This window comes from Vicia villosa, unplaced genomic scaffold (genome assembly GCF_029867415.1).
Source record: "Vicia villosa cultivar HV-30 ecotype Madison, WI unplaced genomic scaffold, Vvil1.0 ctg.000920F_1_1, whole genome shotgun sequence".
Classification (NCBI taxonomy): Eukaryota; Viridiplantae; Streptophyta; class Magnoliopsida; order Fabales; family Fabaceae; genus Vicia; species Vicia villosa.
The window spans coordinates 422855-441648 of record NW_026705414.1 but is presented as its reverse complement, the minus strand read 5'-3'; the positions used below and the strand labels follow the sequence as shown (position 1 = coordinate 441648).

The 18794-nt window shown below is 33.7% G+C and overlaps 4 protein-coding genes and 1 non-coding gene across 5 annotated transcripts; 1 reads left to right on the top strand and 4 right to left on the bottom strand.

Annotated features, from left to right (window-relative positions):
• Window positions 1-758: 758 nt before the first annotated feature.
• LOC131632263 (uncharacterized) lies at window positions 759-1759 on the bottom strand. Its single transcript, XM_058903047.1, has one exon. It carries the CDS (start codon window positions 1711-1713, stop codon window positions 826-828), a length of 888 nt encoding a protein of 295 aa, XP_058759030.1. The 5' UTR covers window positions 1714-1759; the 3' UTR covers window positions 759-825.
• A 2124-nt stretch (window positions 1760-3883) lies between these two features.
• Window positions 3884-3954, top strand: TRNAG-GCC (transfer RNA glycine (anticodon GCC)). The gene has a single exon. It is a non-coding gene; the product is annotated as a tRNA-Gly (tRNA).
• A 950-nt stretch (window positions 3955-4904) lies between these two features.
• On the bottom strand, window positions 4905-5535 carry LOC131632270 (uncharacterized). Its single transcript, XM_058903052.1, has one exon. The coding sequence runs from the start codon at window positions 5533-5535 to the stop codon at window positions 5086-5088; it is 450 nt and encodes a 149-aa protein (XP_058759035.1). The 3' UTR covers window positions 4905-5085.
• A 4840-nt stretch (window positions 5536-10375) lies between these two features.
• Window positions 10376-11329, bottom strand: LOC131632272 (uncharacterized). Its single transcript, XM_058903054.1, has one exon. It carries the CDS (start codon window positions 11296-11298, stop codon window positions 10438-10440), a length of 861 nt encoding a protein of 286 aa, XP_058759037.1. The 5' UTR covers window positions 11299-11329; the 3' UTR covers window positions 10376-10437.
• Window positions 11330-14121: 2792 nt separating this feature from the next.
• LOC131632252 (uncharacterized) lies at window positions 14122-15046 on the bottom strand. The gene has a single exon (XM_058903037.1). It carries the CDS (start codon window positions 15004-15006, stop codon window positions 14122-14124), a length of 885 nt encoding a protein of 294 aa, XP_058759020.1. The 5' UTR covers window positions 15007-15046.
• Window positions 15047-18794: the final 3748 nt, after the last annotated feature.

The window sequence follows — 18794 nt, the reverse complement described above, 5'->3', positions numbered from 1 at the left end:
ATGTTTCTGATACACGCACCTTCCAACTCATCCGTTTATTTTTTAATTTGACATCAAATAGATAAACAGCATCTCTGCATGTTGCTAATATAAAATTTCAATCTCTGCAGATCATGCACCTTATAGCCATTATATCATTTGTTTGTAGAAGAAGAAACTATTTTCTATTCTAAAGAAGATTGCAGTCTTTGAACTTGTCTGCTTTCCATGGATCAATCCGGAACAAGAGGAATCTTCTTGTTTGGGTATCAATACAATTAAGACATGATTATGGCCATATTACAACTTCATATCTACTATTTAATCAATATTCATATAATGCATGTTAGCTCCTCATTTTAATACTGATTAGCTGGTACTCAGTAGATGAAACTTAACTAGGTTATTTATCTCTATTATTAGCATACAAACATGGGATGATATGCAAAGTTTTTATTTAATTATGAACCCAATGAGAGTTTTGAGATTGACAACTAGGATATGGATACTTAATTTGCAGAGGTTCATAATTATTTTATTTGACTTCTCTTCCTCTTTTTCCATTCTTCATTTTACTTTTTACCAAAACGAGAAATATAAATTTTATTAATTAGTTACTTTACTTCACTTATTTCGTTGGAGAATATTTGAAAGAAAAATGAAATTGAAAGAAAGATTTTGAAGGAAACTGTGCAAGAGAGATGATGTTAAAGTAATAAGGGTTTGATCCCTAGATAATAGTATTCACATAGTAAAAAAGAAGATATATTCACATTCATTTACAGTTGTGTTGTGTAACACTCTTGGGGGAAAATTGAGTGTGCAAAAATCATATAGACACTACGATTAATGATTGAATATGTTAAGAAGTGAAACTCTATTTCTTATTAATTTTCTTGATATTTGTTCAACTCCTATTTCTAGATCTTGAATGCATATCTCCAAATCTTCCATATGACTTTGAAAAGTTTCAGTAGATGAAGACTCATAGATGATGAGGGACTGTAAGTATGATTCCACCTTCTTAAATTCATTTGGCTCTGATTCTAGAGAGTCACAAACTGCTCTTTTAGAATGCATCAACTTAGATATTGTTGACCATCTTCTGTACTTTGTGCATCCTTTAGGATCAGAGATAAATAGCAACAGATGTTCTAGTGAGCACAGGGTGACTAATTCTGCTTCTTTCAAGATTCCAAACATGGTCGAAGAGTTATGGTTTTTGTTGTTTGAGGAAGAAGCCATTAACTCATGCTTCATTGCTTTCAAATTTAACAACGCCTTTCGAATCTGCTTCTTTATGTTCTTCCTCAAAGCCATGTATTTTTCACCCTCAACTTTGAATCTAGTATCATTGCCTCTTCTTCTGATGACTGACTGTAGTTCATGAATGTTTTCCTTTGATAGCAAAAGGCAATCCTTAGCTATACTGCAGATATCCAAGATCCTAAGAGATCCTTCTAGTAGGTCATCGACACAATTTTCATTGCACTCTTGTGCTAAGGCTAGTTTTTCAAAATGCAATTGAAGTAACTTATCAATGCAGTCTTGCATATCTTGCGTGCCATTAAGTTTGTTGCATATTGAAGACGATGACACTGTAGAGGTACTTTCAACACTCTTTAGTCTGTGCAAATTATCCTCAAATTGTGATACAAGAGGATGCGGTGTGGAGGGTAAGCTGTTGCTTCGAAGATGTAGAGAGCTCTTTATGTTTGCTTCAAAGACTGCCATATTTACTTTGCAGAGAAGCTTAGAAGGTTATAAGGTTAGAGGGTGAGTTTGTTTCAAAATTTGAGTTTTCGTTGGCTTTTTTGCCTCATATATATAGAAAACTAAGCAACAAATTAAAGGAGACAAGAGGAATATTTATGTTCTTCAAATGTCACGTAGTTTTGAATTTTATGCAATTATATCATCTTGATTTGGATCTTAGCAACCTCACCACCGTGCTTCTCTGCATTAAGCTTCCAACTCATCCCTAAATATATTACTTGGAAACCACATGGACTCTTTCAAAATGGCATCTTTGCAATATAATAAGTTTTAGTCTAAGAAATTGTCTGCCTGAAAAAAACATAATGAAGGCAAGGGAAATCTCGATCTTCAGCTACTTCTTGGTGGCGATGTTTATGCAGTGTCCCCAGCTAGAGACTTATTAATTTATGTTACCATTTTGTTTGTTGCTATTATCTGTCTCGTTAACATGTGTAAAACTAATTTATGCTACCATTATAAGAGTATTATTATTTGAGTGTATGTGTAGTTGGGCATGAGTAAATATGAAAGGGAACAAAAGTATAGTTTAACCGCTCTTTCTATTTTTTTTATTTTTTTATTTTAGTCAACTGAGTTGTACTGTTAGAGTGAGAGACAGTCGATACTTATTTATTTCATCTATATATTATATATGTATGTAATGTGCCGATAAAATGTTGTTTCAATTGTGGAATTGCATAAAATTCTAGTGATAGATTGAACCCTGCTTAATCTGTAAGCATCAGTTGGCACATCCATGCATTTTTTAAGCCATAGTAATAATATAATACATATATAAGAGATAACCAGAAAACAAAAGTGGGAGGACATTAAGCCAAAACCCAACTAAGATGATCCATATCTAAAGGAAATCTAAGTCTAATATATAAAGAATTTAAGTTTACAAATATCGAAAGAATAAAATTGGAAGAACCAAAAGACTTTTGTCCTATCTTAATGTTTCTATACAGTTTGATACTGATGCTGTTTTGGGTGTATTTTATGTGGCTAGCTCTGTGCCGTATTTCTATGGTTGCTAATTGCTATTGCTGTTTTTGGTTGCGGATTGATGTGTAAGTCACCCTATGCTTTCGTTTATCAGATGTTACAGAACTTTTGTATTTTATGCATAACCATTCTACACCTTGGGCTTGGGTCAGTAATTTTAATTCAATTTTAGCTTTTTCTGTCAAAGAAGAAGAGAGGAAACCATAAATATACCGATTTATGAGTCCAGTAAATATATCGACAGTCTCTGATCAAGATATGGTAGAAGATTTATCTTTTTTATTAATTCCATTTGAGTTCTGGTGCTGTTTCATGGCGATTCATTTATTCTCGCATGAAATATAGATCTACTTGATGCATGATGCTATTGTGAGTTGATACCATCACTTGTATCTGTCTTTTCCTGTAAGTTGCATGTGTTACTTTTACTAATGACAATGTTACTTTACAGGATTGAACTTCGGGACGGATGATTAGTATCGAATGCGAGCAAATGGTCTCTATTATCTTTGCCAAATCATGAACATGCCGTAGTTGGGTCAGTCTTCCCAAACTTCTATTATTGGTGCCTAGCCTTTCCAAATAATTTGACCAACCATTGAATAGACTATGTGCCAATACCATTAGAGGATTAGACCAAAGAGCTGGTGTAGTAGATGCTACTAGGCAGGGACTTAGAAACCTAATTTCACTACCAAGTTCCAACTTTTGCAATGGAAAAATTAAGGTGAGGACAGAGGATATTATTAATAAACATAGTTCAATTATACGCGGCAACGACTCTATCTATCTTTTTATAGGAAAAGAAAACCCTCATACTTGCTAGTTTGAATTATTATAGAAACAGTTAGCACCTGTGCAGAACTCATCCACTAGTTTAAATTAGAGTAAATACTCATTTGGGCCATTGAATTTGTGAGGTGCTGCTAGGATAGTCTCTGAATATATAAAAAAAATACAAAAATCCACAAAAGTTTCTTTCATTAGCGAGATTGATCATCAAATCTTTCTTCCGGCCAATTTGACCATAATATCAAGTTATGGAAGAGTTGTAAAATTTGTACTTTTGCAGACTACTTACTGAATAGCAGGGGATATAGACTATAAAGATACAAATTTGCACGGATTGTAACATCAAGCACCAGTGGTCTAGTGGTAGAATAGTACCCTGCCACGGTACAGACCCGGGTTCGATTCCCGGCTGGTGCATTTCTTTTAGTTTTGTATCCTTATCCTTTTTGGATTACTGTGGATTGGATTACTGTAATGCCACTACTGCTTCACTCGAACTTGAATTTAATTATTTTTGGTTTTTTAATGTTTTTGAATCATGCTCATTTAATCATTTTAATTATTTTGCATTGTATGTATTTGTGAGTGTTTAGTGGCGGACAGCATGGAAAGTATAAACTCAGCTTAAAAAATGCTATGCTCTGTATGTACTAATCTGTCTGCTATGAGCACGCTCAAAGGGGTGAGTGATAGGGAGATTGTTGGTGGTGATGAGATGGAAGAAGTGGTTATGCTCATCCCTTTACTTTTAACATGGAATCACATGGATAAATAGAACTATTTCAATTCTCTTTAGATCATGCAACTTAACGGCTATTATATCATATGGTTGCAGAATAAGAAGCCATTTTCTATTCTCAAATAGCATGCATTATTTTGAATTTGTCTGCTTTGAGTGGATCAATTGGAAGCACGAGGAATCTTCTTGTCCTGGTATTAATACAATTAGTACATTATGATGACTATACTTCGCAGTGTCCTAAACTTCATATCTATTGTTTAATCAATTATTAATATAATGCATGTTAACTCCTAATTTTAATACTAGTTTGATGGTCATCGGTAGATGAAACACAACTATCTTATTTATCGCTATTATTGACATATAAAACTTTAGAACACATATAAGGTTCTTATTTAATCATGAACCTAATGGCAGTTTTGAGATTAACAACTAGGATATGTATTTAAGTTGACCTTGAGATTCACATGGGCATAATGCATAGAAATAGTAATCACTCACATTTATATGCGACTGAGTTAATAGATTAAATTTTATTAATCAGTTACTTAATTACTTCTTTGGTGACTTTTGAAGTGAAAAAGTTTGCAAACTGGTTTAACTTCTCTTTCCTTTTCAGATATTTTGATGCAGAACATTTGGAAAAAAAAAAAAGGGAAATTGAAAGATAAAGATTTTGAAGGGAACTGATCCAGAGAGATAGATGTTGAACTAATAAGATGTATTCACATTCATGTACAGATATGTAAGCATGTAACACTCTTTGGGGGAAAATTGAGTGCATACAAATCATATAGACACTATGATTAATGGTTGAATATGTTAAGAAGTGAAACTCTATTTCTAATTAATTTTCTTGACATGCGCTCAACTCCTATTTCTAGATCTTGAATGCACATCTCCAAATTTTCCAGTTGACTTTGAACATTTTCAGGACATGGAAGCTTGTTGCTGATGAGTGGCTGCAAAGCTGCATCCACCTTTTCAAATTCATTTGTGTTTGAATCTTGAAAGTCACAAACTACTCTTTTAGAATGCATCAACTTGGATATTGCTGACCATCTGCGGTTTTTCAATTGTCCTTTTGGATCTGAGATAAACAGCAACAAATGTTCTAGTGAGGTTATAGTGATTGTTTCTGCTTCTTTCAAGAATCCTAGCATAGGTGATGAGTTATTGTCTTTGTTGTTTGAGGAAGAAGCAATCAACTTCATTGCTTTCAAATTTGCCAAAGCCTTCCGAATATGCTTCTTCATGTTCTTTCTCATAGCCATGTATTTTACACCCTCAACTTTGAATCCGGTTTCAATTCCTCTCTTTCTTCTTATGACTGATTGTAGTTCATGTGTGTTTTCCTTTGATTGCAAAAGGCATTCCTTAGCTATACTGCATATATCCAAGATCCTAAGTGATCCCAAATCGGAGGGATTTGGAGGGGAGGGGAGGGAGAGGAGTTATGATAAAATCTATTTTTGCTATATTGACAAAATTACCCTTACTTTTTAATTAAAATCTTAAATTATTTTTAATATATATTATACGTTAATTTTTATCGTCTTATTAGAATTCCTCTATTTTTTACGGTAACTCTATGTGACTCAACTTTCTTCATTTTTTCATGTGTTTTATTATATTCATTTTGATTTATTATTTTGTAAGAACTTAATTGTTTTATAAGTTATTGTGTTGTATTATATATATATATATATATATATATATATATATATATATATATATATATATATATATATATATATATATATATATATATTGACAGAATTACATATTTATATATAATTGTAGTATATGAGCTATATATATATATATATATATATATATATATATATATATATATATATATATATATATATATATATATATATATATATATATATATATATATATATATATATATATATTGACAGAATTACATATTTATATATAATTGTAGTATATGAGCTATATATATATATATATATATATATATATATATATATATATATATATATATATATATATATATATATATATATATATATATATATCTAAAATTTAATTTTATAAATATTTTATGGAATTAGATGGATCATCAAGATGATAAAATAATTCATCTGATCATAGATCATATGATTATTGTATGAAATTTATCAATATTTTATTTACGCTTTAATATATTTTAAAGTATTTGAAATAGTAAATATTTTGTGTTTGATTATCTATATTGTTTAGGAATTGACAAAAAAAAATTAACAATATCACATTGTTTTTATTTGATTTAGCATGAGTGTTATACTATTTTAAGGGTTAAAAGGTAAATTAGTTTTAAAATCCCTTCCCTCCTGAACCAAACATATTTTTAATTAAAAATTCTCCCTCCCATTCCCTCCCCCTCGTTTGAACCAAACATACTTTTAATTAAAATACCTTCTCTCTCCTCCCCTCCCTTCCCCTTTATTAAATTCCCTCCCCTCCCCTCTGTTGAACCAAACAGACCCTTAGTTACTATATTTTATTATTTTAATCTTGATTTGAATTAGTTTAACTTAATTATTTGAGAAAAGGGGTGATGCACTGACAGTGTAAAATATTTTTACACTGTCAACCAATCACCACCCATGTATCTAATTAAACCACTTTTTTATTTTAAAAAAAATTAATGACATGAAACATTTATGATTTTCTATTGGATGACAGTGTAAAACTATTTTACACTGTCAGTGCACTACCTTTTAACTCTAATTATTTTATTACTTTGTGAATATATGATTATTTGTGACATATGAAATTTAAATTTAAATTATTATTTTATTTAATACATAGTTGAACCATTTAAACCTTAAATCAAAAGTTTCATCTGTTCAATCTCCCATTGTTTTTAAAACATCGCTAAGAAGTCATATTAAAAAGCTAGCTACAAAAATGGCACTTAAATGAGCGGGAAAAATAAATTGACCAAAATGCCATTAAGGCCAATATATAAATTCAAAAATTAAATTTTTTGAGTTTGAACTAAGCTCATCGCAATTCATTCCAGCGAGCTAGGGTTCCCAAATTTGGAGGAAAGAAGCGATACTGCTGCTGCAACTTAAATTCAATGACTCAAGCTGTTGCGGTGGCCGTGACCCGGTACTGTGATACAAGAGGGTAAGGTGTGGAGGGTAAGCTGTTGATGCAAAGATGTAGAGAGCTTTTTACGTTTGTTTCAATGCCTGTCATATTTACTTTGTAGAGAAGCTTAGAAAGGTTATAAGGTTAGAGTGTAAGTTTGTTTCAAAATTTGAGTTTTTGTTGGCTTATAAGGTTATAAGGTTATTGTATTGTTTTGTTTGACGCTGATGCTGTTTTCGGTGTATTTTATGTGGCTGGTTGTGTGCTGTATTCTATGGTTGCTACTACTGTTTTTGGTGTTTTTTTGTTGCGGCTTGATGTGTAAGTCACCCTATGCTTTCATTTATCAAATGTTACACAACTATTGTATTTTGTGCCTAACCTTTGTACACCTTGTGCTTGGGTCGGGAAATTTAAATTCAATTTTAGCTTTTTCTGACAAAGAAGAAGAGAGAAATTTATATTAACAGTCTCTGATCAAGATAAAGTTAAAGATTTATCTTTTTATTAATTCCGTTTGAATTCTGATGCTGTTTCATGGCAATTCATTTATTCTTGCACGAAATATAGATCTACTTGATGCATGATGCTATTGTGAATTGATACGACTATTTGTATCAGTTCTTTCCTGTAAGTTGCATATGTATTATGTACTTAGTGTGTTACTTTTACTAATGACAATGTTACTTTACAGGATCAAACTTTGGGACGGATGATTGGTGTCGAATGTGAGTCAAATGGTCTCTATTATCTCTGCCAAATCATGGACGCGCTGTACCGTTGATTCTCCTCTTGCAATACATGGTCAGTTGGCCACTCATCCCAAACTTCAACTATTGGTGCCTAGTCTTTCCAAATAATCTAAGCAAACATTGAATATCAAAATTACAAAAATCCACAAAAGTTTCTTTCATTAGTGAAATTGATCATCCAATCTTTCTTCAGGTCAATTTGGTCGGATATATTTTTGTAATATTGTTATATTTAGGGGTTAAGTAAGCAACACAAGTGGTTTGCCTTTGTACCACTTCACTAGCTCTTCTATAGTGAAGTGGCGGGCCTTCTAGAATTTGTGCCAATAACATTCTAGTTCTGTCTTATTAAATTGATATATATCACTATAGACCTTATGATGTTAATATGTTTATTTACACAATATAATTAAATTAAAACCTGTCTTTGTTTATTTTCTATAATTATAATATATTGAATTCATTAGCTTAGGCCCCAAATTTGCATTTTTTTTTACTGGGATTCAATATTTGATTTTGATCTTGCACTAAAGAAGTGTTCAAAATTTGACCTGCATCTATGAATGCTTCAAATGGAACCATGATGATCCAAAAGGCAAAACAAATGGTCTCATATAATCCATGTTTTCTTATACAAAAATATGTCCTCATCCATACCATAGATAAATATATAATTCACCATGCTGAAATTCAACTTTGTAGAACATCATTGACCTTTATTTAATCCATAAAGTTATGGTAGAGTTGTAACATTTAGTATGGTGATCAGTTCATACTTCATCTGCCAACAATTTATTGAAAAGCATGACGATATTTTACAAGGCACATAGACTATAAATTCATACATTTACAGTAGATCAAGCAACAAGCACCAGTGGTCTAGTGGTAGAATAGTACCCTGCCACGGTACAGACCCAGGTTCGATTCCCGGCTGGTGCATTCATTTTTAATTTTTGTTGAAAAAATATCTCTGAGAGCTCCTTTCATTTTTTGTCCTTGGTGAAATTTATAGGCCTTAGATGACATAGGGATATTTATTGATATGATATTGCCCCATTTTTTGGATAATTTATATTGGTCTTGCATTTGATGAATATGCATAATTTGGCCATGTGCTACATGCATGATATGGATGTTTGAAATATTACGACACTGTTTAGAATAAGTTAGGAGTGAAGGTGTTAAGTTGTGGAGTACATTGTTATTTATCCAAGTAAGATTTGAATTTTAGAGGTTTTAAATTGATTGAGTGAAGGCCATGTATTGTAATGTCAATGCTATCTTATATTTGCAGAAGGAGAAGCTATTCTATTCTAAAATAGCATGCAGTCTTTGAAATTGTATTCTTTCCGCAGATCTATTAGGGACAAGTGGAGTATTCTTGTTCAGGTATCAATACAATGAATACTTAGTGATGGCTATACTATTCTGTGACCCAACTTCATATCTACTATTTTATCATTAATATATTGCTTGTTAGCATCTGATTTTAATACACTCAGCTTCCCACTCATCCCTTTCTTTTTCACTTGGCATCACATGGATAAACAGAACTCTGCATTTTGCTAATATAAAATTTCAATCTCTCAAATAGAATGCATTATTTTGAATTTGTCTGCTTTCAGTGGATCAACTGGAGGCATGAGGAATCTTCTTGTCCTGGTATTAATACAATTAGTACATTATGATGACTATACTTTCAAGTGTCCCAGATTTCATATCTATTGTTTAATCAATTACTAATTTTAATACTAATTTGATGGTCCTCGGTAGATGAAACACAACTAGCTTATTTATCGCTACTATTAACATATAAAACTTTAGAACACATATAAGGTTTTTTATTTAATCATGAACCTAATAACAGTTTTGAGATTGACAACTAGGATATTCATTTAAGTTGACCTTGAGACTCACATGGGCATAATGCATAGAAATAGTAATCACTTACATTTATATGCGACTGAATTAATAGATTAAATTTTATTAATCAGTTACTTAATTACTTCTTTGGTGTCTCTTGAAGTGAAAAAGTTTGCTGACTTGTTTGACTTCTCTTTCCTTTCAGACATTTTAATGTAGAACATTTGGAAGAAAAGGGGAAATTGAAAGATAAAGATTTTGAAGGGAATTGATCAAGAGAGATAGATGTTAACTAATTGTATTTAATCCTTAAGATAATAATATTCAGTATCAAAAATAAGATATATTCACATTCATGTACAGATATGTAACAATGTAAGTATGTAACACTCATGGGGGAAAATTGAGTGCACAAAAATCATATAGACACTATGATTAATGGTTGAATATGTTAAGAAGTGAAACTCTATTTCTAATTAATTTTCTTGACATGCGCTCGACTCCTACTTCTAGATCTTGAATGCACATCTCCAAATTTTCCAGTTGACTTTGAACATTTTCAGTACATGAAAGCTTGTTGCTGATGAGATGCTGTAAAACTGCATCCACCTTCTCAAATTCATTAGTGTCTGATTCTAGAGAGTTACAAACTACTCTTTTAGGATGCATCAGCTTGGATATTGCTGACCATCTTCCGTTCTTTGACTGTCCTTTTGGATCAGAGATAAATAGCAACAAATGTTCTAGTGAGTTTAGGGTTATGGATTCTGCTTCTTTCAAGGATTGAAGCATGGGCGAAGAGTTATTTTCTTTATTCTTCATTGATTTCAAATTTACCAACGCCTTTCGGATTTGCTTCTTCATGCTCTTCCTCAAAGCCATGTATTTTGCAACCTCAACTGTGAATCCAGTTTCATTGCCTCTCCTTCTGATTATTGATTGTAGTTCATGGGTGCTTTCGGTTGATAGCAATAGGAAATCCTTAGCTATACTACAGATATCCAAGATCCTAAGTGATCCTTCTAGTAGGTCATCGACACTTTTTTCATTGCACTCTTGTACTAAGGTTTGTTGCTCAATCGGCAATTGAAGCAAATTATCTATGCAGTCATGCAAATCCTGCATGCCATTAAGTTTGTTGCATACCGAGGATGATGACGCTGAAGAGGCGTCTTCAGAACTCTTCAATCTTTGCAAATTGTGCTCAAGTTGTGATACAATAGGGTGAGGTGCGGAGGGTAAGCTGTTGCTGCGAAGATGCAGAGAGCTCTTTGTGTTTGTTTCAATGACTGCCATTTTTCTTCCGAGAAAACAAAAGGTTAGTAGGTGAAAATATACAAAGAGTTTAAAACTTGAGTTTTGGTTGGCTCTTTTGCTTCATATATATATAGCAAACACATCAAGGGGACAAGAAGAATATTTTTGTTTGTTAAATGTCACCTAATTAGCATGCAACTATATCATCTTCATTTGAATCTCAGATACCTCAACATGATCTGTCAATACTCTCCATGCACCAAGCTTCCAACTCATCCCTTAATTGTTTTCTTGGGAATTGCGTTGATTCTTACAAAATGACATTTTTACAATATAATAGTCAGAAATGCATTATGCATGCATTGTTAATGGATGTTTAGTTGGCAGATGAGAAGATGCTGTTTTAAAGCATGATTATCTTTTAGTATATCAAATTGTCTGCCTGCAACAGGACATATTGAAGGCAAGGAAAGTCTCTTGATCTTCAGCTATTTGTTGGTGGCGATGTTTATGCAGTGTTCCCATCTTGACACCTATTAGTATATGTTACCATTTTGTTTGTTGCAGTTACTTGTCTCATTAACATGTGAAAAAAACAATTGACGTGTGATGGTTTGAGGAGTTTTTTTTATTTATTTTAAATAAGTCATTAAGAGTACTGTAACATTTCCAAATGGAGGGGATCCAAAGGGATAGTTTTAGTGTAAGTGTAGTTGGACATTAAAATTTAAGGGAACAAAAGTATAATTTAACTTTTTTTTTCTTTCAATATTTTCATGCAAGTCAACTGATTAAGACTGTTACAATGAGGCTATTGATACTAATTTATTTCTTAGGTGTGTATGCGCCAATAAAATATTGTTTCAAATGTGGAATTGCACAAATATCTATTACTTGATGGGTGCTACTGTTTGCTACTAATGGATTAAATCCTGCTCAACCTGTAAACAGGTGCGGCCCTGCATAATTTGTATTAGACTTATGGGCTTTCACTATACTTCGGGTCTATGGGCCACATATTGTATATTGGGCCTATCTACATGTTATACATATATATATATATATAGCCCAACTCTTGTAATACTGGATACATAATATACTATTCATTTTCATTCTTCTTTTCAATTTCATCTTCCCGCCCAATGGCCTGCAAGTTTAACACATTTGATATTGTAATATGGTATCAGTGAAACAACCCATTTCTTTTAACCTCTCTTTTTCCGCATTCACTTTCTTTATCATCTTTTTCCTTTACCCTTCATCATGTCTTCGTCCTCAGATGAGGAAAGACCCAAAGTTTCGGAATGGCCTGCAAGTTTAACACATTTGATATTGTAATAGTTTGGAAGGGACCAAGGAGAATGGCATTGGAAGAACCTAGATATATTTGTCCAATTATCATTTCTCTGTTGTAACTTGTATTTGTCCTTTTTATCCATCCATCTCAGTTGCATCTGTCATTTGTGTCTGGATGTCCAGTTAATATTATGTCAATCATTCGATTTACTCGTTCTTTCTTATGACTGTTGTTTGTTACCTTTACAAATAAAAATGTTAATTTGCAGGACCAGACTTCTTCAGGATGGATGATTGTGTCGGATGTGAGTCATATGGTTTCTATTATCGGTATCAAATCAACATTTGTTTTATTTTTCTCTTTCACTTCCATGATAATGATATTTTCAAAGCAAAATTCATATTATATCAAAATCTTGCATTCAATAATGTAATTCATTTGCATGCACGTGTGGACTATTCTGATAGGTGAAACCATGACTGCAATTCTTATATGCACATGTTTCTATTGAAGAGACAAGAACTGCATTAGTTATTGTTCAATGCATTAAAATAAAGCTGTAAACTTGTGAATGAAAACACCAACCCAATTTTCATGATCACCAATATGTGTTTTTTATGCATCTCATTTCGTGTCTAATTTAAAAAATTAAACTGCTTAATGGTTAACAGATATGAGATCTCAAGTCTCAACTCTGATTCAAAAACATGTCGTTAGGTATATATTAATTTAAAGCATTATAACCATGATCTAAATAAAGTTATCTAAAGCAATTATATCATGTTGATTTGATTCTCATCTTCCAACTCATATCCCTATATTTTAACTTGGCATCACATGGATAAACAGCATCTCTGCATGTTGCTAATATAAAATTTCAATCTCTGCAAATCATGCATCTTAATGTCTATTATATCATTTGTTTGCAGAAGAAGAAGCTATTCTATTCTAAAGTATCATGCAGTCTTTGAACTTGTCTTCCGTCAGTGGATCAATTGGAGGCAAGAGGAATCTTCTTATTTAGGTATCGATACAATTAGTACAGTATGATGGCTATATTTTAGTGTCCCCAACTTCACATAATTTATTTAGTCAATATTCATTGCTAATATAATGCATGTTAGCTCCTAATTTTAATACTAATTCAATGGTTCTCGGTAGATGAAACACAGCTAGCTTCTTTATCTCTATTATTAGCATATAAAATTTGTGAATATGTGCAAAGTTTTTATTTAATCATGGGCCTAATGAAAGTTTTAAGTTTGACAACTCTGATATGCATTTAAAATGACTTTGAGTATCATGTTGACACACTCTTTTCATCCTTCATTATATTTTTTACCAAAAAGAAAACATAAATTTATCGAGTGAAAAAGTTTGTTAAAAGATAAGAATTAAAATTTGAAGGGAACTGAGCAAAAGAGATAGATGTTGAAGTAATAAGGGTTAGATCCCTAGATAATAATATTGACATAGTAAAAAAAAAGATATAATCACAATCATGTACATTTATGTAACACTCATGGTGGAAAATTGAGTGCACAATAATCATATGGACACTATGGTTAGTGGTTAAATATGTTAAGAAGTGAAACTCTATTTCTAATTAATTTTCTTGATATTTGTTCCACTCCTATTTCTAGATCTTGAATGCACATCTCCAAATCTTCCATATGACTTTGGAAGTTTTCAGTAGATGAAGACTTGTTGCTGATGAGAGACAACAAAGATGCATCGACTTTCTCAAATTCATTTGTGTTTGAATCTTGAGAGTCACAAACTACTCTTTTAGAATGAATCAACTTGGATATTGCTGACCATCTGCGATTTTTTGATTGTCCTTTTGGATCTGAGATAAACAGCAACAAATGCTCTAGTGAGGTTATAGTGATTGTTTCTGCTTCTTTCAAGAATCCTAGCATAGGTGATGAGTTATTGTCTTTGTTAATTGATGAAGAAGCAATCAACTTCATTGCTTTCAAATTTGCCAATGCCTTCCGAATTTGCTTCTTCATGTTCTTTCTCAAAGCCATGTATTTTACACCCTCAACTTTGAATCCGGTTTCAACTCCTCTCTTTCTTCTGATGAATGATTGTAGTTCGTGCGTGTTTTCCTTTGATAGCAAAAGGCATTCCTTAGCTATACTGCAGATATCCAAGATCCTAAGTGATCCTTCTAGTAAGTCATCGATACATTTTTCATTGCACTCTTGTGCTAAGGTTTGTTGTTCAATTGGTAATTGAAGTAAGTTATCGACGCAATCATGCAAATCCTGCATGCCATTAAGTTTGTTGGATATCGAAGATGATGACTCTGAAGAGGCACCTTCGGAAGTCTTCAATCTCTGCAAATGGTCCTCAAATTGTGATATAAGAGGGTGAGATGTGGATGGTAAGCTGTTACTGCGAAGATGCAGAGAGCTTTTTATGTTTGATTCAATCTTTGCCATTTTTTTCTCAGAAAGGAGAAGTTTAGAAGGTGAAAATATACAAGAGTTTTTTGAATACTTGAGTTTTGGTTGGGTTTTTTGCTTCATATATATAGCAAACAATTCAAAGAGACATGAAGAATATTTTTGTTTGTTAAATGTCACCTAATTATTATGCAATGATATCATCTTGATTTGGATATCGGCTACCTCACCATGATCTGTCAATACTTTCCATACACCAAGCTTCCAACTCATCCCTGAATTGTTTTCTTGGGAATTGCGTTGATTCTTACAAAATGGCATCGTTACAATATAATACTCAGAAATGCATTATGCATACATTGTTAATGGAGGTTTAGTGGGAAGATGAGAAGATGCTGTTTTAAAGCATGATTATCTTTTAGTATATCAAATTGTCTGCCTGCAACAGGACATATTGAAGGCAAGGAAAGTCTCGATGTTCAGCTACTTGTTGGTGGCGATGTTTATGCAGTGTTCCCAGCTAGACACCTATTAGTTTATGTTACCCTTTTGTTTGTTGCAGGACTTGTCTCATTAACATGTGAAAAAACTAATTGATGCATGTTGTACTCATGTGATTAATAAAATTAGGATAGTCTCAGAGTTGTTGTGAAGAGAAAGATTGAAAGGAAGAGAGATTAGCTTAGACTTTTTTATAATTCTCTTTGACCCTAAGTATAGTAACTTTTAAATATCAACTATCTTTTGCTGCCAATGGTAAAAATGCAGTTCTTTTAATCTTTATTGAGTTTGGATTTGACTAGACAGATTCTTCAGCTGAGGATAATAGGTTATTGATATGTCTTCTAACATACCTTGTTGCTTGGATTGGGGTTTATGGGCATTTAATGGTAGCTATTATATTAGATAAGACAAATTCTAACTTCATGATTCATTTGATGTAAATAGAGTAAATAGTCATTTTGGTCATTCAATTTGTGATATGTTGTTCTCTGTATAGTCTCTTTATTTATCAAAATTACAAAAATCTGCAAAAGTGTCTCTACTTAGATAGTTTAGTATTCAAATGTTCCTTTTATTAGTGAGATTGATCATTATTCAATCATAATATTACAAAGAAAAGACACTCTGAGATATTTTTGTACCTACAACAAATTTGTACCTAAAGAATTATATTAGTGGTCTGCACTGTTGGAACATACAAATCAAATTAAGGTATCTTTAATGGGGAAAATGATGAATTGAAGAAGATGAAGATTAGAGAATGAAGAGAAATAATAGAGAGAGAGAGTAATTGAGGGTGAGATAGTGAATTGGCATTAACCACAAAATAGGAGTAGTGAGCTCCTTATATAGTACAAGTTACAAATGATTGGAATGAATTAAAAAACACCCTAAAACAAACAGAAAAACAGTTGGGCTTCAGTGTAACCGGTTACGACAAACAGCGTAACCGGTTACGCAAACGCAACATCTACAGTAAATCTGTTTCACGGGTTCGTAACCGGTTACGGTAACAGGCGTAACCGGTTACGCCAACTGAAGTGCTAAAAAACAGTAGTTTCAACACACCACCTCACTTCAGTTGGTCCAAGTCCACCATGCTCAGCTTCCTTCTCAGCCTCTTGAACACCTCATTTGTCACACCCTTGGTCAATAAGTCAGCTACTTGATCTTCGCTTCGACAATATCCCAATCGTAACTTTCCATCGCTCACTAACTCCCTCAAATAATGAAACCGCATCTCTATGTGCTTGCTTCTTCCATGTGCAATCGGATTCTTCGCAAGGTTGATCGCAGAGACATTATCAACAAGGAGAGTAATAGCCTCACCCTCACTACTATTAAGCTCCTTCAATAGATTCATAAGCCACATGGCTTGGCAAGCACACAACGATGCCGCAATATACTCGGCCTCACAAGATGAGAGTGCTACCACCGGTTCCTTTTTCGAACACCAAGAGATTGGGGTTCTACCTAGCATAAAGATGTATCCAGCCGTTGACTTTCTATCATCCTTATCACCACACCAATTGGAATCGGTGAAACCAAGTAAATCACACTTTCGGCTCGTATCCGATGCCGGAAAGAGAATTCCACAACCAAGAGTCCCTTTAATATATCTAAGGATCCTCTTGACAGCTGCCATATGAGATACCTTTGGTCTCTCCATGAATCTACTCGCAATACCGACACTAAATGCCAAGTCCGGTCGCGTATTGCACAAGTACCGCAATGATCCAATCAATCTTCGATATTGAGTTGGATCAACATCTTGCTCATCCTCACTCTTGGACAGCTGTAGCCTTGCTTCACATGGTGTAATGGCAACATTACAATGTTCCATTTCACCCCTCTTCAAGATCTCAAGTGCATACCTCCTTTGGTGCATGAGCAGTCCCGTTTTTGACCTTTGGAACTCTATGCCAAGGAAGTATTTCATGATTCCAAGGTCCGTCATCTCAAACTCACTCATGAGTTCCTTCTTGAACCTTGAAATACTCTCCTCACAGCTGTCGGTAATCAAGAGATCGTCCACATATAAGCAAAGAATTATCACTCCATCCTTAGCATTTGATCTCACATATACACCATGTTCGGACACACACCGCTTGAAATCAATGTCAATAAGGAAGCCATCTATGCGTTTGTTCCAAGCTCTTGGAGCTTGTTTCAAACCATACAAGGCTTTATGCAGCTTGTAGTATCTCATCTCTTGATTCTTTACTTCAAAACCAGGGGGCTGTCCAACATAAATTTCCTCATCAAGTGGACCGTTCAAAAACGCAGATTTGACGTCCATTTGATAAAGGCTCCAATTGTTGTTGTTTGCAATACCAACAACTAATCGGATGGTCTCAAGCCTAGCCACAGAAGCAAACACCTCCTCAAAGTCTATTCCTTCACGTTGCAAAAACCCTTTCGCTACTAATCGAGCCTTATACTTGATTATCTCGCCCTTCGGATTTGCTTTCACTTTAAAGACCCAACGGACACCAATTGGCTTTTTACCATGAGGTAGATCAACTAACTCCCAAGTACCATTTTTCTCGATTGATTCCAGCTCCTCTTTCATTGCACAAATCCATTTTGGATCCCTTAGAGCCTCCTCCGTATTCACCGGTTCGGATTCGGCCATAAGCGCAAAATGAACGAAATCACCTTCATTATTAACTTCGTTATCTTGGAATCTCTTGCATTCTTGGAGTCTAGAAGGCAACACCCTTTGCCTTGTTGATCTTCTACGGTGTTCTTCAGTTTGAACATTATTCGGAGGCTGCGGAACTGTTTCGGGACTGACTGGATCATCAAAAAATACAGCAGCTGGAGTTCTGTTCTGCTCGTAACCGGTTACGCCTGTATGTACTGGCTGGCCGTAACCGGTTACGCTGTTCTCTGCAGAATTATTGCCCTGTTTTTCCTGTCCGTAACCGGTTACGCCAGTTTGTACTGGCTGGCCGTAACCAGTTACGCTGAGACTGCTGCTGTTATTTTCTTCAAAAATAACATCTCGACTAATTTGAATCTTCCGATTTCTCGCATCGAACAGTTTGTAACCGCCTGTAGAGTGATATCCAACGAATATCATTTCTTCTCCCTTGTCGTCCAACTTCTTTCTCAATTGTCCCGACACATGTTTATAAGCCACCGAACCGAATACACGCAAATGACTTAGATTCGGTTTGAATCCACACCAAGCCTCTTTCGGTGTAAGCTTCTCAAGCTTCTTTGTAGGACAACGATTCAATAAGTATGTGGCTGTAGAGACCGCTTCTCCCCATAGTTCCTTCAGTAGACTTTTACCGCTTAACATGCTTCGAACC

Excerpts from the sequence above, each read along its gene's own strand:
- LOC131632263 (XM_058903047.1), bottom strand. The coding sequence starts at position 1,713 with ATGGCAGTCTTTGAAGCAAACATAAAGAGCTCTCTACATCTTCGAAGC.
- LOC131632270 (XM_058903052.1), bottom strand. The coding sequence starts at position 5,535 with ATGAAGAAGCATATTCGGAAGGCTTTGGCAAATTTGAAAGCAATGAAG.
- LOC131632272 (XM_058903054.1), bottom strand. The coding sequence starts at position 11,298 with ATGGCAGTCATTGAAACAAACACAAAGAGCTCTCTGCATCTTCGCAGC.
- LOC131632252 (XM_058903037.1), bottom strand. The coding sequence starts at position 15,006 with ATGGCAAAGATTGAATCAAACATAAAAAGCTCTCTGCATCTTCGCAGT.